General features: G+C 43.0%; 1 protein-coding gene across 4 annotated transcripts in view; it reads right to left on the bottom strand.

Annotated features, from left to right (window-relative positions):
• Nucleotides 1-313: 313 nt before the first annotated feature.
• LOC137564345 (rap guanine nucleotide exchange factor 6-like) overlaps nt 314-24,408 on the bottom strand; it is a 134,391-nt gene continuing 110,296 nt past the window's right edge. For all 4 annotated transcript variants that reach the window (XM_068278114.1, XM_068278116.1, XM_068278117.1 and 1 more), the window contains 7 exons: nt 23,429-23,649; nt 21,360-21,548; nt 18,197-18,310; nt 15,311-15,421; nt 12,834-13,035; nt 7,062-7,507; nt 314-4,493 (listed from right to left, as the gene is read on the bottom strand). In XM_068278114.1, coding sequence (XP_068134215.1) covers nt 4,468-4,493; nt 7,062-7,507; nt 12,834-13,035; nt 15,311-15,421; nt 18,197-18,310; nt 21,360-21,548; nt 23,429-23,649 — 1,309 coding nt within the window. In that variant the 3' untranslated portion in view covers nt 314-4,467. The remainder of the gene's footprint in view (nt 4,494-7,061; nt 7,508-12,833; nt 13,036-15,310; nt 15,422-18,196; nt 18,311-21,359; nt 21,549-23,428; nt 23,650-24,408) is intronic.

Here is a 24,408-nt window from a genome sequence, read left to right as displayed (position 1 = left end):
AGTTTTTGGTTTCGCTTGCACGCACAGTATTTAGGTAAGTTGGTTGTTTAGTTGGTTGGCGTGTGTGTATTTACTTGTATAAACAACTTATCATGCGGTTGGTCATGTTGTGCAGTTGGCTGTGCATTATGTGTGTATGAGCCTTGAGTCATATATTCAGAAGAACTGTACAAACAATCAATCCTGCTCAAAAGGAAAACTTGACCTAAGTATATGTTATATGGTTTTCCTCTGGACATACTAATGATGTTGCACAAGCCAAAAACTTTATATGGCAAATAAATGAATACAGTCATAAGCATTTGCAAGTGATTTTAATGAAAGATCTAGTTAAGGCTATAATTACATCGGAGGACCACACAGTGTGGGTACATATTACTGGCACAGGGTCTGTAAACATTTTCTACAGAATTCAAATAGCAGTATTAGATTGTAGAACTCAGCATAGCATCCACTTCTACTAATTACAGTCCATTGGTTACATCCACGTACAGCGAAGCAGGTAAAATGGGCATGAGGCGAGCCTGGTAATTTGGGCACTGGCATAGGCTGCAAGGCAGTTTGCGGCTATGGCTGTGCAGAGTTTGTAATTTGGTTTGTATCGCTGAGCTCCTGCTAGTGGCAGTGATTGTGGGGGTTAGCCAAACTCAGACTAGCGTCTAAGCTTCGCCTAGTTTGGCTCATTTCTCACTTCCTTGTGCTTGGCTATAGTAAAGTGAGCATTTGGGAGGTTACCTACAATGCTGGATGTTCGGATACAGTGGATGGTGGTTCGGGCATGGCCTCAACAGTGAGAATGGTCATTAGGAGGAGGAGGTGTGTAGTCATGGCACCTGGGGTTTGGCTATAGCGGACGCACGGTGCACAGCTATAGTCTAGGTGTGGTTAGTGTTAGGTGTAAATAGGAGGGTAATGTAAGGCATATGTCCCAACCTTCCCAATTTGGGAGGAACTGTCCTCCATCCCGCCCCCTTGTCCCGTGTCCTGCCTCCTACTCACAGAGTCCCGAATTCCTGATGTCTCTCAGGTCCCCTTCTCCTCTCTGCTGCAGCTGTGCTTCCCCAACATGCCTACCTGCATAGACAATCACTGGTAACTTTGTGAGTGATGGGAGAGAAGCAGAGCCAACTGCATTCAATTTTCTCTGCTGCCACTTGGTGTCCCCTGGGGCTATGTACAGCATAGAGCAGCATTCAGGCAGCCAGTCAGAGGCTGCACTTACATTGTACAGACAATAGGTGGCAGCAGTGAGGATGGGAAGCTCTGCTCTTCTCCTGTTACCCACTGATGTTTCAGTGTCTGCAGTGCTGGTAAGATCAGCAGCCTGGACATGAGAGTGGGGAGGAGAAGGCTGGAGCTGGGAGAGTAGGTGGGAATGGAGATGAGAGTAGGGAAGGGAACGATGGGAGAAAAGCGAAGCAAAGGGGAGGCCAAAAGTAGCCAAATTATAGCCCATTACTGCTGGGCAACCACTGCTACTTGGCACCTACTACCTGTCGGTCACCGACTATCTACAACTTCTTATCCCAGTATCTATTAATACTTGTCACCCACTACTTGCCTAACTATCACTTGCCTACCACTAGAATCCGCTAATCACTATCTGTCTGGCATACCTATGAAATAGCCGCCGGGAGATTTGGGAGCAGAATAATGCCGATATACAGCTTACCCTGCTCCTGCACAAGTCCTGGCAGCGTTAATTACTATTCCCCCTCCAGGTCAACGTGGATGGTGGGGAAAGATGTAATTCCGCTTCCAGCTATTGCTGGCGGCAGAATTACAGTGTTTTAACCTCCCCAGGACTGCCTCACGCTAATGGGCGTGGCTGTGGCGGCAGCACCAGGACCGCCTAACGCTGATTGGCGTCAAATCCTGGGGCTGCATTTTGCAGGAGATCCTCCTGCCTCCTGCTCGGCGGCAGAGCTCCGCCATACCTTCAGTCTCCGAGCGGCTATTGCCGTCTTTACTGTTAGTACAGCGCTGCGTGTCACACGGCTATTCCCTGGGGGACAAGAAAGTGATCGGCTCTCATAGGCAGAAGCCTATGACAGCTGATCGCTGTGATTGGCCGGCTGGGGGGGAGGGAGGGGATTGGAAAAGAAATAAATAAAAAAAATAGTCAAAAACAGAAAAAAAAACCAAACATAAATATTTATAAAAAAAAAAATAAACAACTGGGGTGCGATCAGACCCCACCAACAGAGAGCTCTGTTGGTGGGGGGAAAGGGGGGGGGGTTAATCACTCGTGTGCTGTGTTGTGCGGCCCTGCAACTTGGCCTTAAAGCTGCAGTGGCCATTTTAGTAAAAATGTGCCTGGTCTTTAGGGAGGTTTACCACTGTGGTCCTCAAGTGGTTAAAAGTAATTTGAGCTTCCCCTTTTGACGGCGCCCAAATTACTCCCTGCGCACTGCTATAGCCTTAATTCCTATTATGGTTTGTGATGGCGCCGGCTGCGCCCAAATCTCCTGCGCTTTTTTAACAGCGCTCGTCTGTCTGTCTAACACTAAAATCTAATTATCACTACCAGTCTGTCCCTGGAATCTACTGATCACCACCTGTTTTTCATTAGAGTCTAACTATTTTTATCAATCATTATCTAGTCATTAATTCTTCATGACATGCAGAGCCGGATCATCCACAAGGCAAACCTAGACAGGTGCCTAGGGCCTGAAGAGAGTCTAGGGGCCTGGTTGACACTAGCCCCCACCAAATCTTAGCCCCCCAAAAATCCAGGTGGACATCATGGGCAGCCCCAAAGTTGATACTTGCAATATTAGCTTAATTTATTATAACTAACATAGCCACAGAAAGCACAACGTTTCGGCACACAGGCCTTTGTCAAATGCTAACGGTTAGGCCTGTGTGCCGAAATGTTGTGCTTTCTGTGGCTATGTTGCCACTAATAAATTGAAGTGAACCAGAGATGAAAATAAACTAATGAGATAAACAATTGAATACTTCCTTCTACTCCTAAAAGTGACTCTTTTAGATATCTCAAATTTTCTTTTGATGTATAAACATTTACAAAGAGACTATAAAGTCTCTGCTCAATTGCAGTGTCTCAAGAGTCCCAGTGCGAAAATACATGAACTATTGACCTTATTATCTTCTCCCCTCACTGTAAGAAGCCCAGGTATCTGCTTAGGAAAGTGTTTTTATAGCTGTTGTTGTCAGTGAGCCGACTGAGTCCTGACTGGAGAAAAACTGTCAGTTCCATAGCTAATTATAAACTTTTTCAGGCAGGGAAAAAATAAAAGGAGCACAGCATAAGTGTCTGTATGCTTGCCACTGTATATGCACATGTCTATTTCATCATGTCACATGTCATCTCTGGTACACTTTAAGCTAATACTGTATTGCAAAATCCAGGTGGAGACCCAGCTTTTTCGATTCCTTGCATCTGATTGGACACCCCTGTGGGATCTGGATGTATGCTGATTGACTCCTTGGTGCTACGACTGTCAGTGGTTGGAGATCTGGGGCAATCCTTTTTACATGGTTCCAAAGTTGATACTTGCCTAGGGCCCCATTTCATCATGATCCTTTTATAGTGACACATATTGTGACTAGGGGTGTGTTAGGGGCATGTCTGGAGGTGTGGCAGGGGCGTGTCTAAAGGTGTAACTCTTTCTCATCTCAGAAAGTTTGGAGGTATGGCGTTAGGCAAAGGTAGGGGAGAGGTAATGTGAGTTAAATTAGTGAATTCGGTAGTAAAATATCGCTTACTTTACCGATACTTTACTATCGGCTTCATCCGGCGCCCAAATTATCAGCCGCTTTTTTCCCCATGTACGCATGTACAGATGTGTAAGCGTCTTCTTCACACACACACACTCACACTCACTACGGTTTGTATATATTACAAACAAATGGTTATATACAGGATCGTGACCCTCCCAAATAGCTTCCAATGTCAGTGCCAATTTATCCACAAACCTCCCTTCTTAGGAAATGTATGACTTCACTACAACGGAAGTTTTATACCACAGTATAAATTATCTTAAAACCAAAGTGAGGCATTTTTACTATTGTGTACAAAAGTGCAATAAAATAGTATATAGACGAATACATCAAAGAACTTACATTAAGATTTACACGTATAAGTATTATACAAATATATATACACATTTACAGCTGCAAATATAAACTCCGTTTTGTTTTGTTTTTAGCTCAAAAGCCACAAAAGACAACTACTGTACCTATAAGTGCTTTATGCAAGCAAGTGAGCTTATTTATATTTTTCGCCAATGTATATCACTAAAAAACAAAAACTTATAAATAAAAGCTTTTTTTTAGAGTTTGCTTTAGTTTACAAGCCATTGTCCTTATTCACAGAAGATTATTTTAAGAAGTTTCTTGGGGTTTTTCCAAGTAACTCAAGTTTTGTAAAATCCAGTAATGTCCAGTAGAAACAAAAAAAAAAGTTCAGTCATCTAAGATGAGAATCCAGCCAAAGAGTGGAGGCTAAACTGCAGACACTTGTTCTTCCCCTGAAAACAAAGCAAATCAAATGTTAATATGCAGACACTTGTTCTTCCCCTGAAAACAAATCAAATCAAATGTTAATATGCAGACACTTGTTCTTCCCCTGAAAACAAATCAAATCAAATGTTAATATACAGACACTTGTTCTTCTCCTGAAAACAAAGCAAATCAAATGTTAGCATAAACAAAAACATATCTTAAAGTCATCAAAAAATTGTTATAAAAGGAAGCTGTCCTAGATACCCACAACACCAGGAACAGTACTGCTTGAGTATTGAAGCAGGTTTTATTGGTCAATTGCCCGTCTGAAAAGTTGGGTACCGCCATAGACCACAAAGTAATTTGCAGCTGTGATGGGGCCTGCTTAGGTATTTGGGCGCCGGGATTTCGCTATTACATAGCTGAATGCAGAGGCGAGGGTTTTGCAGGGGGCCCCAGTGATTCCTAGTTACTCCCCTGTTTAATCACCCCAGAGGCGTTTTTACCCTAACGGACAAGAGCGATTTTCACCTTTCAGTGCTCATCCCTTTCATTTGCCAATAGCTTAAAGGGATACTGTAGGGGGGGTCGGGGGAAAATGAGTTGAAGTTACCCGGGGCTTCTAATGGCCCCCCACAGACATCCTGTGCCCGCGCAGCCACTCACAGATGCTCCGGCCCCGCCTCCAGTTCACTTCTGGAATTTCTGACTTTAAAGTCAGAAAACCACTGCGCCTGCATTGCTGTGTCCTCGCTCCCGCTGATGGCACCAGGAGCATACTGCGCAGACCAAAGACCATACTGGGCTTGTGCAATACTCTCCTGGTGACATCAGCGGGAGAGAGGATGCAGCTGCGCAGGCGCAGTGATTTTCAGACTTTAAAGTCTGAAATTCCAGAAGTGAACCGGAAGCGGGGCCGGAGCATCGGTGAGTGGCTCCGTGGGCACAGGATGTCTGCGGGGGGCCATTAGAAGCCCTGGGTAAGTTCAACTCATTTTCCCCCAACCCCCCTACAGTATCCCTTTAATCACTACTAATCACAATGAATTTATCTATATCTTGTTTTTTTTCACCACCAATTGGACTTTTTGGGGTTGATATTTGTTTTCAGTAATTACTTTATTTTCTATGCATTTTAAAGGGAAAAACAGGGAAAAAATGAAAAAAATACACTATTCAATACACTCCAATTTCCTCCCCTATAGTTTTAATATAAACACTGCTACTGTATATAAAACCCACACATTTTATCTGCCTATTTGTCCTGGTTATCACAAGATTTTAATTATGTCCCTAGTACAAATTAGGGTGATAATATAGTATTTGGAAATAAAGGTGTATTTTTTCAATGGTGTTTTTTTCCCCACTATTTTCACGTGCACGTGCGCAGGAATGCATGAGCACGCGCGGGAACGCGCACGTGCACAGCGGCAGCGGCACTGTCTGACTCATAAAAATGTCCTGGAGCCGTTGCTCTAGCAGGATGTTTTTATAAGTCAGGTTGTCATTAAGTGGTTAACCATGAACACTTTTGAGAACACTCCCCTATATAATAAAATGACCAACTATATATTTCCCCCATTAACCTCTTCTTTGCCATTGGTACAGTTCAAGATGAAAGTGGGCAATGTATCAAAACTATATCTTTAAAAAAAAAAAAATCAGATATCATCACCATACATTGTGGCAGCAAAGTACTTGAAGTTTTGTGATAAATGGAATAAATAGCCGAACCAACTTTGAGATTTTTATCTACAGTAGCTCTTTTTATTTTAATACTATAATGGGTGAAAACTGAAAAATAAAGTATTTTTTTTTTCCCATCACATAGAGAATAAAATTATTTTTGGAAATAAAACTGCCTAAAGAACGTACAAAAAATGATATACTGTACTGTATACTGTATATATAACTGTAGTATTATGAATAGCAATAATGTTATTGTTGATTACTGGTAAATAGGGAAAAAGCTAAAATGCTAATACTGCTCTAGTCCATAAAGTGAAAAGAAGGAAGAAGGGCAACCCCCTTGGAGTATACCAATAAATGTTTTTTACTTGAATAGACAGTTTTTAGTGTCTGCTTATTGGAGGTACGTCCACCGCTGCCTCCAAAGCATTTTTAAACTTTTTACCGATTTGATTTTATCCTGTTGGCGCCTCTGTTCCTTTCTACATAGCGACCTATCTACATGGTACAGCTCTAGCCCCGACACCGAGCTGATACACAAGGCTGTGATCAGAGACTTCCAAAATGCTTTCTATAATTGCTAGCTAAAAGCTCTATATTACAGTATGTGGGGTTACAGAAGGACAGTTTCTTTGGTAGTTCCTCTTTAAGGTCCATCTCACATGGGTCATAAAGCAAAAGTGGCTAACATGATCTCCACACCCATAACAATTATAGCCACGAAAACACCTGATCTGAAGTATCGTCCCCTGTATTGGAGGAAGGGAAGGTTAGTAGTCGGGGCCCACAGTGCTCTGCCCCCCTGGGATTGCAGGTGCTGCTCCCCTCTAGTTACGCCCGACACGTGTCCTACAAAAAAAAAACTAACAATGAAAGTTCGCAGCCTAACTAAATGTAAATCTTACCTGTTGGTTCAGTTTTAATACTGCTAAACTGTGTGTCATTTTCTGTGGCAGAATCCAGCTCTGTAAGTGTACCACAGTTACTCTCATAAGTGTCTGGCACAGAGCTGGCTGGTCTCCAGCTTTGATGTAACTGGTGATTCTTCAGGCTGTCTTTTGGGTCTCTTCTACATTCTACATCATCACATGTCTCTTCTTCTGGATAGCTGTCAAAATATTCGGGTTCAGCTTTAGCTATGGTAACATGTTTTTGGCGGTAATTGCTTAAAAGATCCGATCCCTTTTGGCTTTGGAAACCCTGAAAATTGTCATGGGAGCTACTGGAGCAAGATGTCCAACTTCCTCGTCCGCTGTCTCCAGCGTCGACATTGATGTGGTCGTGAGATACCTCTTCACCGCTGGCACAGGTCACAACATTCCTGATGGCAGGGTGTCTTGTGTACAAAAGGCTACAAGAGAAAGGAGAAGCTTTTAAAGGGAAGGTTCAGGGAGTATGTAAAAAAAAAAATCCATATCCACTTACTTGGGGCTTCCTCCAGCCCGTGGCAGGCAGGAGGTGCCCTCGCCGCCGCTCCGCAGGCTCCTGGTGGTCCCCGGTGGCCGACCCGACCTGGCCAGGCTGGCTGCCAGGTCGGGTTCTTCTGCGACTCCAACGACGGGCTCTTCTGCGTCCCACGTGGGCGCGCTGACGTCATCGGACGTCCTCCGGGCTGTACTGCACAGGCGCAGAACTACTGCGCCTGCGCAGTACAGCCCGGAGGACGTCCGATGACGTCAGCGCGCCCCCATGAGGCGCAGATTGGAGCGCAGAAGAGCCCGACCTGGCAGCCGGGCCTGGCCAGGTCGGGTCGGCCACCGGAGACGACCGGGAGCCTCTGGAGCGGCGGCGAGGGCACCTCCTGCCTGCCACAGGCTGGAGGAAGCCCCAGGTAAGTGGATATGGATTTTTATTTTTTTTACATACTCCCTGAACCTTCCCTTTAAGAATGTAAATGAAAGAACCTAAAAACATTTGATAATATTGGTGGCATGCCAACATTCACGTTGCCTGGCAAACGTCTTCACCCCCTTGGTATTGTTCAGGTTTTGTTGCCTCACAACTTGGAATTCAAATGGGTTGTTTCAGAGTTTGCAACATTTCATTGACAGAACATACCTACAGCTCGGAAAATGTATTAATTGGTTTATTGTGAAAAAGACAACAAAGAGGACAAAATAACAGAAAACTTCATCTTGCATTACTATTCACCGCCCTATAATCAGTACTTTGTATATCCACCTTTTGTTGTGGCAATTACAGCAGCAAGTTGCTTTGAATAAGTCTCTCTGGGCCTGATGCACAAAAGCACAGTAATATTGTTCTGCACAGACAGCCCACACAGGGCTGGGACAAGGTCCAGCACCAACAGAGGCTGAGCTGCCCTAGTGCGCCCCCCCCCCCCTCCTCCCTTATTTGGAAAATTGTGACAGCAAACCCACGGGAAACATATATTAAGTGTGTATTGAGTTTGCAGTCTACATATTGGAGTAGAGTGGCTGGCACATATTTTTACTTATATTATCTGATTTCTTATTAGCCCCCGAGGTATGAAGAACAGGTAACTCACGCTGTTTTACTGAGTTACTAATAATTATTATTTTTATTATTTAGTATTTATATAGCGCCAACATCTTCCGCAGCGCTGTACATAGTATATATAGTCTTGTCATTAACTGTCCCTCGAAGGAGCTCACAATCTAGTCCCTACCATAGTCATATGTCTATGTAAGTATTGTGTAGTGTATGTATTGTAGTCTAGGGCCAATTTTTAGGGGGAAGCCAATTAACTTCTCTGTATGTTTTTTGGGATGTGGGAGGAAACCGGAGTGCCTGGAGGAAACCCACGCAGACACGGGGAGAACATACAAACTCCTTGCAGATGTTGACCTGGCTGGGATTTGAACCGGGGACCCAGCGATGCACGGCAAGAGCGCTAATCACTATGCCACCGTGCTGCCATTAATCAAACCCTTGGTCACATATCCCCAAACTATGAATTTTGCTGCACTGCACCTATATTAAACACATGTGGGAGTCTACCTTATAGGTGCAGTGCAGCAACATGTGTGTTTATTATAGGCCTGCAGATCTTTCTATACCCAGTCACAGTGACAGTCAGAATCAAGTACTCACTCATCATAACATGAAATATGGCGAGTGGGCGCCACTCGAATCCTAGCAACTATATCTAGCAGACAGAGGGACATTTACATGGGGGAGGTAACTCACTCAGGCAGACAACACCAGCAGCCAGCGTCAGAAGAAGGGGCGGGACTTTCGCATGATCCTCCAGCCACAGCATAGGCTCATACGTCAGATGCACGCTGCCCTGCCTGGCTCTCTCTCTCTCCCTGCACGAACACGTGCTCGGCTGGAGAGAGGAGCGGCAGTGGCATCATCATCACCATAGCAATCAGTCCAGCGGCAGCCTGCAATTACTCGGGAGGGAGAAGCAGAGAGACAAACCACCCGTACCAGCGCAGCACAATGACAGAAGGAGGATCGGAGACATAGCGTGGGGCGGGCAAGATGGGCATACAGGCTAAAGATAGGAAAGAGAAAGCTAATCTTGCGCCCTCCTTGACCTCAGCGACCCTCGCCCCTCCCCAGCCTATGTGTCGGCCCGGCTCTGAGCCCACAGCAATATTACCATTACTTCTGGCAGCGTGTACCACAAGTTACGCTTTTAACGCAACCATTGTGACGGTAATGAGTGTTTTCAACGTAACACTCGTTACCATAGCAATGGTTGCACTACTCGAGTACTGTGCTTCACATCAATATTACAGCATTTTTGTGCATCATCTTGCCACTGCGATACTTGCTCTTTCCTCAAGGCAAAACTTCTCCAGCTCCTTCATGTTGGATGGTTTTTACTTGTGAAAGCAATCTTCGAGTCTGACCACAGATTCTCTATTGGATTGAGGTCTGGACTTAGACCAGGCCATTCCAACATGTTTAAATGTTTCCCCTTAAACCAATCGACTTTTTGGGGGATTTATTGCAAAGGGGTGAGTAATCATGCACATGCCAATTTTAAGTTTATTACTTCTTTAAAATTTCCTTAACGTTGACGCTACGCGTCATCACACCGGCCTGCGTGACAGTACTGTGCATGTGCTGTTTTCTAACTCTAAACCGTGCATGCGCAGTACTGTCACCTCAGCCGCCATGATGATGTGTAGCGGCTGATGTGATGACGCGTAAAGGAAGTGCCAGGCTGACACTCGGCCCGGGTGTCGTCGGTCGTCAATTCTGCAGCGGGACCGGAGCCGGAGCCAGGAGGACGCCAGGGGACCTCTCGACCCACGGTGGGCTGGAGGAAGCCCCAGGTAAGTCCTGATTTCGTTTATTTTTACTGCTCAGGATCCCTTTAAGACAGCCATTGGCCCATATGCAAGTAACTTATTCACCCGAGTTTTCTCCTAGGTGATAATTTCACAACTTGAAAATAAAATACCTTTAAACCCCTGGCAAGCAAGAAAATACTCAAAATAATTTTCATAGCACTTTACCTATTTTTTGCAACTTTTTGTAATTGCAAAGTGCTGACAAATTATTTTAAATACTCGATGAAAAATTATCTCCTAGGAGAAAACTCAGGAGAAAAAGTTAATTGCATATAGGCCATTATCTCACACTCTACTCTTGCTTGAAAGTGAAATACGATTCTGCAGGTAATTTAATTTTGATGTAGCCTACTGGAATTTCAGCAGATGTATTTTGTAAAATGATTGGTATTGATTAAAAATCTTAGATCATTTATGAAATAAAGGTGTGTATAGTCTTAGCAACTTCTTCAAATAAGTCCTATCAGGAAATTCAAATGTTAATTCTCCTACCAAAGCATCTTTTTACATGGTTGCTGAAGAGCCTTTTTGCTCCTTCCATATGGACCTTTTGGAGGCTTTGTCCAGAAATTTGAAGGACACCTGAAGTCAGAGGCATATGATGGCTATCATATATATTTCCTGTTAAACAATACCAGTTGCCTGGCAGTCCGATTGATCTCTTTGGTTGTAAGTGTGTCTGAATCACACCTGAAACAAGCATGCGGCTAATATTGTCACTAAAGTGAAAAAAAAATGATGATAAAATTAATTGGTTGTGTAGTACGGATAATTACTAGAATATTAGAAGCAAAGAAAATATTCTCATATTTTTATTTTCAGTTATATAGTGTTTTTTATCACATTGCATCGCTCTCTAATATTTGCAGTTTACACACTACTCAGCATTCTAAATGATTTTTACAGAGCAGGCTGTGAACTTTTGACCTGTCCTGTACAAAAGAAAAAACAATATAGTGACTGACAGTTGAGATAACAAGCTTCAGAAGACAGAGATCTCTGCCACTTTAAAAGTCATGGAGCTCAATGGCTTATTTGCATAGATAACAAACTGGAGTTTCTTAATTCTTCCTGTACTGGAAACAATATTAGGCTTATGCCTCTGCTCCTAATGTTTTATTTCTTAGCTGTACTACACATACAAATCATTATATCATAATTTTTTTTTCGCTTCAGTGTCTCTTTAAACATTTCAGCCCGTGGGGATTTTTCACCTTATGCATCAGAGCAATTTTCACCTCCAATTCATTCGCTAATAACTTTATCACTACTTATCACAATTTATTGATCTATATCTTGTTTTTTCCGCCACTAATTAGGCTTTCTTTGGGTGGTACGTTTTGCTAAGAATTATTTTTTTATAAATGCATTTTAACAGGAATATTAAGAAAAAATTGAAAAAAATCATTTCTCAGTTTCGGCCATTATAGCTTTAAAATAATACATGCTACCATCATTAAAACCTATGCATTTTAATTGCCCGTTTGTCTCGGTTATTACACCATTTAAATTTTGTCCCTATCACAATGTATGGCGCCAATATTGTATTTGGAAATAAAGGTTTATTTTTTCAGTTTTGAGTCCATCACTATTTACAAGCTTATAATTTAAAAAATGTTCGTAGTGTCCCCCTTCACATGCATATTTAAAAAGTTCAGACCCTTAGGTAACTATGTTTTTGTTTTTTTTTTAATAGTAATTTTTTTTTTCCATGAAAAATTTTATTTGGGTAATTTTTTGGTGTTGGGAAATAAACAGTTAATTTTTAATGTTATAATATGTGTAAATTGGAATAAAAAAAAATGTATGTAGATGTAGTTTTACTATTTGGCCACAAGATGAGTTATTTTTTTCTCCTTGTGCTTCTCGCTTACTTCTCGCTTGCTGGAAGTACAAAGAGGACGGGGACATTTTTTTTTTTTTTTTTTTAGAAAAACTGCGGTCTCTCATGAGAAACCGTCGGTTTTTCTGCTGGCAACTTAGGTCGGTGAACAGGAACCATGTTCCTGTTCACTGAATCCAGGGCTACTGGGGGACAGCACAGGGACATGGGGGCACGCCCGTGATCGCATGCGGGAGCGCGCCGAAGCGCACCTCTGTAGCAGGGCAGCTGCCTGGACGTGAGAATCACGTCCGGCCGGCTGAAAAAGTTAAGTCCCAACACAGCTGATCTGCATGCTTGTCTCTCAGGCCAGTAGGAGGAATCGCGGTAGTGAATTGTGGAACGCGGCCAACACTTCGCTTGTATGGTGAATGAGACACATAGGATTCCACGGACTTATGGGTAAGTTAACCCCCCTCCCGCGGTCAATTCTGAGTAGCTACGAACTCGTAGCTACTTGAAAGATCATCCCTGGTAATAATAACAATAATAACCATTCTTACCTGCTACAAGGCTGGCTCTGCTCAGTGACAGGCGTAGGGACATATTTCCTCTCTGATAACATCAAGGCATCCACATGATTCTGTCCAGACACTGACATGGAGTCTGCAGAGCAGTTACTGACTGTACTGGATCGTGATGAAATCTCACTGTGGCTGGTGTCCGAAAAGTTATCTGACCTTGTGGCTGATATGAGACAGTAACCTTTAAAACAGGAAATAGAAAAAGAAATGCAAAGTTTCAGTACATCAAGACAGACCGGGCAGCTGTCACTTTGAGCGTTTTATTATATCTTCATGCCACATCGTACATTCGTTAAACAAGTAAGATAATGTTCAAACCTGAAGATACTGGTGCTGGGGTACACAGGGTTGGGGTGACCAGGGAAGGTAGAAGGATGGCACTACAGCCGTTTTGCGCCCACCTGGCGCTTGTTCACGTTCTTGTCCTTGTCAAAAACAGCGCCGCGCGGCTTCCTGTATGAAGTTCAGAAGCCGCGCCTCCGGCGCTTGTGATTGGACCAGGGAGCTGTGTCAGAAAGGTCAGGGGTGAAGGGGCGGGGAATCGCCGTTCTGCGGCGATGTGCAACAAGGAGCTGTGTGCGCTTTGGTTTTCATTGCACCATAGCCGTAGTACAGTGGTGCTTGGGGGCGAAGACTGTCTGGTTGCTTGATGTTTACATGGGCTCGCACACCTTTCTGTAAGAGTACTGAGTGCCGGGTGGTCACCACATCTTCCAGTGTACGAAATGCAAAGTTTACTCATGGTAACTTTAATTACTGTAATACTAGGTACACACCATACAATTTTGTGTTAGATAGATGGTTCGACAGATAATTTCCGTCATGTCTGATATTATTTTCGATCTTTTTTCTGATCAATTTCTCATAGAAGTGAATGGAAATTGATAAGGAAAGATAAGAGAATCAAGCGGGAAATCGAACGGAAAAACAAATCGAAAATCGATCGAACGGAAAATCGACCGAAAAATGCATTGTGTGTATCTAGCATAACATTGAAAGGACTCATTAGTGGTTGAGTGGCAATATGTGATATTTCAAGGCTACAGAAAATGTTGTTTGTTGAAGTAAGCATTGAAAAGCGTTGAAAATGTTGTTCGTTGAGTTAAAGGACTAAAAAACTCTATATGGTAAATCAAGTACATACAGTATGTTTCACTATAATGTGCTGCTATGTCATTATGTGTCCTCCGTTCCCCTTCATCTGCCACCATTATGCAGCTGTATGCCCTGTTCTTAGGTCCTGACTAATTGCTAGTCAGGACCTTTGACCTGGAACTAAAGCCCTCGCGCATGATGTTTAGCCTAAGCTATTCACTTATGCAGCCTTATCCTCCCTGTGCACTCTGGGAGAACGGGTGTTGTTTCTAATTTCAGAACACACAATAAACAAACATTCTGCACTGCTGCTCCTTACCAGGAGGAGTAGAGATGTCGCCACCTGTGATAAATGTAAACATTTACATCAGGGGGAGGTAGGTTTTATAGTGAGCAAACACCGACTAAATAATTACTATGTTATTTTTATACAAAATAAGAAACTTTATTAATAACTTACATTCAGTTAAGTTCCTCTTTAAAGAGAATCTGTACTCTAAAATTCTTACAATAAAAAGCATACCATTCTATTCATTATGTTCTCCTGGGCCCCTCTGTGCTGTTTCTGCCACTCCCTGCTGCAATCCTGGCTTGTAATTGCCAGTTTTAGGCGGAACAAAAGACATGGCCTCTAACCAACATGTGATAGGCTGAGAGTAGCTCAGTCTGTGACTCATACAGAGCCTGCAGGGGGCATGGAGAGGGTGTGTATAGCTTATATTCTATCACAAGCAGGGCTGCACATTCCTGCCTGAGTGTCTGAGCCCGACAAAGCCTTCAGAGGAAAGAAGATTAGATTATATAACATAGATAACACAGCCATTGTGCAACTAGAAAAGGCTGCAGTAATCCAGACCACATTAGATTAGGCATAGGAACTTATAGGATAGAAGAAATAAGGCTGAAAATTTTGTTACAGAGTCTCTTTAAGCGATGTAACTCTTGAAGAGGAACTACAGTGAAAATAACATAATTAATAAAATTGCTCATTGTTTACAATATTCATTTATAGATTATTTAGTCAGTATTTGCCCATTAGAAAATCTTTCCTCTCCCTGATTTACATTTTTTTAGTTCTGCCAGGTGATCTGTACGGAATGTTTGTTACATTATTTCCCACAATGCAATGAGGTTCACAGACAGCAAACTGTTAGGACCATGGTCAGGACATCACACTGTGGGAGGGGTTTCACCATAATATCAGCCATACAGCTGTCCCTGATGATCTATTCGAGAAAACGTGAACATTTATCATGGGAAAGGGGGTATCAGCTACTAATTAGGATGACATTCAATCTTTGGTTAAAGTTTCTATTTGAAGAACAGAAGAATATAGCAGAACGATACTTAAAAGAACTCACCTCTTCCACAATTCTGCAGATGGTTTGTTTTCAAACTGGGTTCGCTAGTCCCGGATGACAAAGAGCTCAGAAGACACGTCTGACTGGAGCCGTCTGACCTCAGTGATGTTTCTGTTATGGTCAAAAGAATATAAATAGTTTATCGGCTAGGGTTGATAAATGTAATAAGGGTTCATGAGTGAAATATGTTACCATCAAACAAACATGTACCCGGCTATAACAAAGGGCAAACATTCCCCATCAGAAAGCAAGCCAAAAGGTTGTTGCTTTTGCCTTATGTCACAGTTGTCGAACTCCAGTCTTTGAGAGCCGAGGTCCTCACACATTTTTGGTTCAGCTCAAACTAATTGATGAGACTTGCCTTATATACCCTATATATAAACCTAATTTTTCAGCACAAAAAAATGTTACTCCTCGGCTTATATGCGAGTCAGTGTAGTGGAACGGATGGTGGAGCGGGTTTTGTTACTGGCAGAGGAGCATAAGGGCCGTGCACTAGTAATCCTGCTCTTGCCAGCCGGCTCCCTGTTGTGTCCGTGCCCCTATCCCCTGCAACATGGTATGCAGAGTACTCTGCTCAATACTACCTGTGTCCCTCCCCTGGCTTGCGGAACAGAGTGTGCAAGCAACATCTCAACTGTGCAATGATCTGGGATTCTACCTATGTGGCAATCGCTGTGTCTCATATCTATGATGCCATCTAGTGGTGTCCTGAGACACAGCTGTATCATCTTTAGGGCACATCTTGCTATACTGGGGAGAGGGCCTATCACTATTTTTGAGTTTCTGAGGGAAAAGTGGGTTCCTCGGCTTATATGCGGGTCGGCTTATATGCGAGTATATACAGGTAATCAGGAAAGGCGTGGTTTCTTTTTCTCAGTCCATCCTAAACACTGGCATGGATTTGGCCCTCGAGAGCTCGACATCTGTGCAGGCTTATGTTCTGCTGAAGTTATAACTTATTAAAATTGATTCAGATTCACAATCGGTGGAAGTCGGTACTCCCATTTGGTCTTGGTCTTTCTTCATATGTTCTTGTGATTCTTGTGATGTTTACATCCACAGATGTGGTGGAACTTATATCATACAATGCAGTAGCTAATCTCTGACTTTATGAATGCATAACTGCAGTGAAGTGGCTTTTATTAAAGTGTACCTAAGGGAACTTGGGGGGGATGATTTTATTATTAACGGCATCACCTGGCGCCCAACTCATGTGGCGGTGCTGCAATACATACTAATTTTTTTAGGTACCAGTGATGATGAACATGATTTTTGCATAATTGTAATTTCGCAATGTCATTTGCAATTTTGACGCAAAATTGTAATGCAAAATTTTGTGAAAAACCTTGAATAAGTTTGTATGTAAACGTAATCAGGAACCAAGATTTTGCAATTTCCGTAATTTTAGTGTCATTTCTTGCCAAATTTAGCAGTTAGTAGCAAAGCGCCCATACATGCGTTCATCACCAAAATTGCTACATATGTTTAAGGGAAGAATGGAAACAAGTCAAAAAGTTTTTTCAAAAAGATGAAAAAAGATAATCGATTTTGAAAATGCAAAGGAAAAATGTTTTTTAAACTCAGAAAAATGTCAGTTTAGAAAACATTTTTCTTTTGCATCGATTCTGTCTAAAAACTACAAGGTCTTTTTGAAAAATTGTTGTTTTTTTTTTTAACTTATTTCCACTTAAATATGAACTTCAGCCTAAACAAACATACTGTCATTAAGTTACATTAGTTATGTTAATTAAAATAGATAAGTATTATAATCTCTTTCCCACCCTGTTTTAAAAGAACAGGCAATAGTTTGTAATTTCATGGGGGCAGCCATCTTTTTCATGGGGGCAGCCATCTTTTTGGTTGAAAGGAGGTGACAGGGCGCATCAGACACAGTTCCAACTGTCCTGTGTCCTGATCAACCCTCCCAGCTGCCCGCGGTAGGCTTCAAATCTCAAATTCAAAATTTAAGAAAAAATTGCACCAAAAACAGCAGAAGGAGAACAACATCATAAATCCCATCATGCTTTGCACAGCATCAGGGGAAAAATGCCCGGGCAGTTTTCTTGTCTCCAGCTAAAAATGAGGATTGGGTACAAAAACAAAACAAAGTTCTGATGCTGTGAAACTGTTAATACCAAGCCTTTTCAGTGCTGCAGCTGCTGAGTAGATTTTTAGTCTGGAGGTTCACTTTAACATACATAGCAAATCAATGTCCAAATCATAAGTAAATATGGCTGTCATTGCGAAAAAATATGCAAATTTTGTGTGATTGTAATTAGCAGAATACAATCATTCATCACTAGACCTCAATCATTTTCCTGCTATAATTCACAACCAAAAGTAAGTGATGGAACTCAAAAGTCTATGCCACCTCCCCCCCTCTCCGATTCCCCCCCCCCCCCCCCAAAAAAAAAAACAAAACTATTGCCCAAACAAGCAGCATATCATGACAATGAACTTTCTATTGCAGAGCTGGGTGGGAGTGCCTGAAGACTGGGATGAGGGCGGGCAATGCATACACAATCAGGCAGAGGAGAGTAAGGAAGGAAATGATGTCAGGATTGGCTTCACTATAGACACAGTTAAAATGGAGAATCCTAAGAAGAATTTTTGTTTTTGTTTTTTTACTGTAGAGAAATCACTAAAATCAAAACGTGGACAGTGCAATACATATTTTATGTAAGTAGAGCAAGTATTTATCAACTTATATATGTGGGTTTTTTTCTGAGATAGTCTGGCTGACAGCTCCTCTTTAATACCTTGAGTATGTTACAAGGGAGATGGCAATACATTCTTTTCTTCTTGTCCTCTCTGGTCAAAGTATGAATCTTCAGGGTCGGGGAAAACTGAACAGGTGACAAGTTCTGAAACAAAAGTGAGTACCTTTATAGACTTCTTGAGGAGAGGCAGCAGGGCTGAAATGTGATATCACAGAATCTTCTCCTGGAATTCTGATGGTGATGTCATCTGAAATGCTCACACTTTTCTGAGGTGAATCTGAAGGTAAAGACACAGATTGTTATTATGTGTCATCATAATTCATTTTGTAAATGCATACTGCAGTATACATGTAGTACTTGGCTCTTTAATTATGGTGACCAACCTTTATATTTTTTTCATTGAGACCTCTTTTACACATGCAGGTAATTTCTATGCTGTATTACCCTATTTTACCACAAGGGGCTGTAAAAGCAAAGAAAGTCTATGGAAAAATTCACACATATTGTGGACCGTTGTGGTGTGCCGCAAGTATCCGAGCCAGATCTGCACATGAACTTTTTTTTGTCCTCCTTTGGTCACTAACAATGCAATTTGCCGAAAGATCGTTTAGAAATTCCGATTTCATTCACCTGATCGGATTGGTTAGGAGATTTTTGTCCATTAGTGGTCCCAAACGATCATTTCCGATCTTTCATATGAAAAATTGTTCATAAATGATCCCTCATCCCTCCTCTGGAATCCCCTTCTAACCAAAACACCTCCATCAGTTTTCAAGCTTTGAAATCTTTAAGTGTTCCCTCAAAACTCACTTTTTCTGACAAGAAAACACTTTAAAGGGAACCAGAGACGAAGCACCCTCATGTATTTTAACATATACATCAATGGGAACATGACAGTAAACACCTACCCTGCTCTCTGTTTCATTCTTCTCTGCTAAATCTGCCTGTTATCAACCCTGATAAGAATCCCCGACTGAGCATTCAGTCTAGCTTTCACCGGAATGATTATAGCTGAATCAGTCTTCTGTGATGTCTTTGCAAACCCAAGTCTGCCTATATGTGGCTCTGCTTTCCTGCTATGTATCCTCTTAGCAGGAAAACAGAGCCAGGAAGGGGCAGGCTTGGGCTTGAAAAGACATCACAGACTCAGTTATAACCATTCCTGTGAAAGCTTGACTGAATGCTCAGTCTGGGATTCTTATCAGGGCTGATAACATGCAGATTTAGCAGAGAAGAATGAAACAGAAAGCAGGGTAGGTGTTTACTGTCATGTTCCCATTGATATATATGGTAAAATACATGAGGGTGCTTCGTCTCTGGTTCTCTTTAACTTCAACCTCTGGCCAAGTTGTACTCTTTACTAAATATAACATCTTTTGTTTCCTCCCTGTTCCTTTAGATTGAAAGCTGGCAAGGGCAGGGTTCGCTCACCCTTTTGTGTTTTGTAATTGGTTATACATTTTATTAATCATGCTCCATTTTTCACTGCAATTACTATGTCTCCCAATTCTGTATTTTGTATCATGTCTATAGTTGGTGTATACCATTGTCTGTATTATTATGTACTTCTTGTTGATTCCTTACATTGTAAAGCACCACTGAATATGTTAGGGCTTTATAAATCAATAATAATAATAATAATAGACATATATATATATATATATATATATATATATATATATATATATATATATATATATATTTACATTATTTTTTTATTTAAAGAGAACCCGAGTTGGGCTTCTGACATGAATATTAGGACACAGAGGCACATTCTGTGTCGGTATAGTGCACCCCCAGGCCCCCCTGCACTCTGCTGTCCCCCAATATAAAAGCCACCACGCTAGCGACATGCAGAATGCCCTTAGCTGGCTGTTTACATTGATCCTGTCTTTTACCTCTGCTCCCCCGCCTCCTGTATATTGCCGCTCCCCTCCTGCATCCCTTCCCTCCCCGCCTCCTGTATATTGCCGCTCCCCTCCTGCGTCCCTTCCCTCCCCGCCTCCTGTATATTGCCACTCCCTGTCTGCGTCCCTTCCCTCCCCGCCTCCTGTATATGGCCACTCCCCGCCTGCGTCCCTTCCCTCCCCGCCTCCTGTATATGGCCACTCCCCGCCTGCGTCCCTTCCCTCCCCGCCTCCTGTATATGGCCACTCCCCGCCTGCGTCCCTTCCCTCCTCGCCTCCTGTATATGGCCACTCCCCGCCTGCATCCCTTCCCTCCCCGCCTCCTGTATATGGCCACTCCCCGCCTGCGTCTCTTCCCTCCCCGCCTCTGTAAGCCGATTGGAGGAAGCTTACAGAGGCGGGGAGGGAAGGGACACAGGAGGGGAGCGGCGATCTACAGGAGGTGGGGGAGCGGAGGTAAATGACAGGATCAACATTCTGCGTGTTGCTAGCGTGGCGTTTTTTATATTGGGGGACAGCAGAGCGCAGGGGGGGGCGGCTGCAGTGGGGTCGCACTAAACGGACATTGGGCATTGTATTCCGAATGTGCCTCTGTGTCCTAATATTCTTGTTAGGAACCCACCTCAGGTCAGTGGCACAAATACAATTCATGAGGCCCCCAGCAAAATTTTGATAGGGCCCCCTCAATGGTCACACCCCTTTCGTTGCCTCTTTTTGGTGCTCTTCATGACCATCAGGCCCATCTCACAAGGGTCATAAAACAAGTGTTGCCATCGTGATCTTCACAAGTGTAGCCACAAAAACCCCTGATCTGGAGTAAAGTCCCCTGTATCAGGGGAAGGAAAGGTTAGTAGTTAGGGGCCCCTGCGATTGCAAGTGCTGCTCCCCTCTAGTTACAACCCTGGACTGAGTGGGGCTTATTGCACTATAAGCTATAATTACAATGGGCCTGATTCACAAAGCGGTGCTAACCCAGTTAGCACGCCTAAAAGACTTTCGGCATGATAACCATTGCACCACGCTGGTGAAAAGCCAGTTTAGGCGTGATAAGTTTAGGCGTGATAAGTTTAGGCGTGATAAGTTTAGATAAGTTTAGATCGCGCGCGAAATCCCGCACGCAAAGCAGCGCCATTAAACTCTATGCGAAGTGCACCAGACTTTGCTAGCGCAAAACTTTTGATCAGCTGTGCACTGCGGTGCTAACCCAGTTGGTGCTATAGTTATCACGCCCAAACTTATCACGCCTAAACTTATCACCTCTAAACTTATCACACCTAAACTGAGTTTAGGCGTGATAAAGGGCTTTTCACCAGCGTGCTAACTGTTAGCACCGCTTTGTGAATCAAGCCCAATATATAAAGTACAGTATATCATAAAGCTATATTGCATTATATAAATGAAATATATTTTTCAGCTCACCATGTGACGTATGATCCTTTGGCGATTCTTTTTTGAGAATGGGATACAAGCTGACAGTAGGGACTTGAAGAACTTGGCTGATCCGGTTTTGCTGATGAACATGAACTTTTGCAGTTAAGTTTGCTGGACTCACGTGTGCCGGAGAGCTTTCTATTTTACCACATCTCCTATCACTCAAATGCTTTGTCACTAGAAAATGAATGTTTACAGTTTACAGTTGTACTGCTAAAAGATCTGCATTCTAATGGATAGTTGTGAGCACAAATGCTATTTCTACTACAGCTTATAACATTCACAAAGGATAAAATAGGATGGAAGAGGAGGGCATGCCAGTGTATAGGCCTAGACCAATAAACCAACAGAGTGCAGCCTCCCGAATGCAGCATGGTGGCATAGTGGGTAGCGCTCTTGCCTTGCAGCTCTGGGTCCCCGGTTTGAATCCCAGCCAGGTCAACATCTGCACGGAGTTTGTATGTCCTCCCTGTGTCTGAGTGGGTTTCCTCTGGGCACTCTGGTGTCCTCCCGCATCCCAAAAACATACAGATAAGGTGATTGGCTTCCCCCTAAATTGGCCCAAGACTACAATACATACACTACACGATACATACGTAGACATATGACTATGGTAGAGATGAGATTGTGAGATCCTCTGAGGGACAGTTAGTGACAAGACTATATATACTCTGTACAGCGCTGCGTAAGATGTCGGTGTTATAGAAATACTACATAATAATAATAATTGTATTGAGTCGTGGGAGCAAAGGCACCCAATCAGTACAGGTAGTCCCAGGTTAACGAACGAGATAGGGACTGTAGGTTCGTTCTTAACCTGAATCTGTTCTTAAAGAGAATATGTACTCTAAATTTTTTACAGCAAGAAGCATACCATTCTATTCATTAAGTTCTCCTGGGCCCCTCTGTGCGGTTTCTGCCACTCTCTGCTGCAAACCTGGCTTGTAATTGCCAGTTTTAGGCAGTGTTTACAAACAAACTAACCAGCTTGTGATAGGCTCACATAAGCAGAGTGTGTGAGTCATACAGAGCCTGCAGGAGGCGTGGAGGGGGTATGTATAGCTTCTACCAATCACAAGCAGCCCTGCACATTCCACACATTCCAGCCTTAGCCCGACTGTGCCGACAGAAGAAAACAGATTAGATCATATAACAGAGATAACACAGCCACTGTGCAATTAGGAAAAGCTGCAGTAAGCCAAAGCACATTAGAACAGGCAAAGGAACTTATAGGATAGAAAAACTAAGGCTGAAAATTTTGTTACAGAGTCTCTTTAAGGGCCCTTTTCCACTAGCAGTCGCTAGCGTTCACGCTGAACGCTAGCGATTGCTGAATCGCAATTACCGGCGATTTCCCGATTTTTGCGGCCGCGATTTTGCTATGCTATGCACTGCATAGCAAAATTGCGGCAAATATCGCTCTGCCGCGCGTTTGCGTTCCTGTAAAAAACGAATCGCGGTAGTGGAAATGACCTACCGTGATTCCTATGTTAAAAAGCAAACCCTAGTGATTGTAAAATCGCTAGCGGTTTGCGACTTTACGATTCGGCCAGCGCAAACACGCTAGTGGAAAAGGGCCCTAAGTCAGAACACTGTGCAATCTCTGTCCCCTGCACCTCTTCTGTGCCTCTTGATTTTCTCAAAAACTGCAAGTCCAATTTGAAAAAAAATGTTTTTGACTTGTTCCCATGGAAACACAGAATTCATGCCATTCGTTTTGGTGGGGCATTCGTAAGTCGGGTGTTCGTAAGTCGGGGGCTACCTGTATTCAAAAAGGCTTTATCTCAATTAAAAAAGCAACAGCTCAGTAAAAATGGAGGGAGGTACAAGCAATAGTGGGGGTCGACAGTTGTTTCGCACCAAGGGTGGGTGGCGCTTTGTCAGGACCAAATGGCAGTTTCAGCCCCTGCTACATCGGGGCTACACAGGTCACCTAATCCTGGGATTTTGCAGAAGGGTCTCGGTAGGGGTTTGTTGGGAATTTCTAGTTACAGCCCAGCTAACAACCATGCATCAAAGTTTCATATCAAAAAACATTTGTTTCTGCAAATACTCACAGGTGCTGTAAGTGGCTTCGCACTGCAGTGACATGATTTGAATCTTATCTTCATCTGTTACCACATTTAAGTTTGAGAGATATTGCTTGACTTTCCTGGCCATTTGCGCGTCCTCGTAGAGTTTTTTGGCATTGAGAAGGGAACTTCGCCTGGCTCTCTTTTTTGGAGCTCCGCCTTGAACGTCCAGCATGTTTGAATTTGTGCTTCCTTGACTTAAGGATCTGCAAAAGAAATAGACAATCTATGACAGAGGTCACTGTATCGTTACTTATAAAAAGTGCTGCAATGACACTTACAATATAGGTTGCAACCCCACTGGTTTAAAATTGCAATGCTCAGTTCAGAAATCTGTGGTTTTTTGACTGCAATCCACACTTATGGAAAAAATGGCAAGCGCAGGCGAATACCATAGACTGCTGGCAGAAACCAGGGCACCTGTGCTAAATTACACAATGGCATTGATCCAAATGAACAGCAACCAGGCACCCAAGCAGAAATATCAGCGTCCGGTACAATGCATTTTATTTATTTATTGTATTTATAAAGCGCCAACATATTACGCAGCGCTAAACATTAGTTTGGGTTACAGACAATATTTGGGGGTGACATAAAGCTACAAGACAATACAGGAATACATGCAAACCAGATCACTCAGTACAGTATGAGTACAAGGTAATGCTTAGTCAGTCACTGGATGGGAGCATGGAGATTAGGCAAGTTAGGTTCACTCAGATCCATAGCATGGGTGCACAGTAATGGAGGTTCACGATCAGGTAGGACACAAAAGGAGGTGGACCCTGCCCAAAGACTTACAATCTAGAGGGAGAGGTAGAGACACGAAAGGTAGGGGACCAGAGTTCAGTTGTGGGTTTAGAGCACTAGTGAGGGGTGGTAGGCCAGAGTAAAAAGGTGAGTTTTGAGTGCCTTCTTGAAGATGTTGAAGGAGGGAGCTTCCCTAATGGGTGGAGGTAGGAAGTTCC

The sequence above is a fragment of the Hyperolius riggenbachi genome, chromosome 3 (genome assembly GCF_040937935.1).
Source record: "Hyperolius riggenbachi isolate aHypRig1 chromosome 3, aHypRig1.pri, whole genome shotgun sequence".
NCBI classification, from domain to species: domain Eukaryota; kingdom Metazoa; phylum Chordata; class Amphibia; order Anura; family Hyperoliidae; genus Hyperolius; species Hyperolius riggenbachi.
The sequence above is the reverse complement of the archived record's forward strand: the minus strand, read 5'-3'. Positions and strand labels throughout refer to the sequence as shown.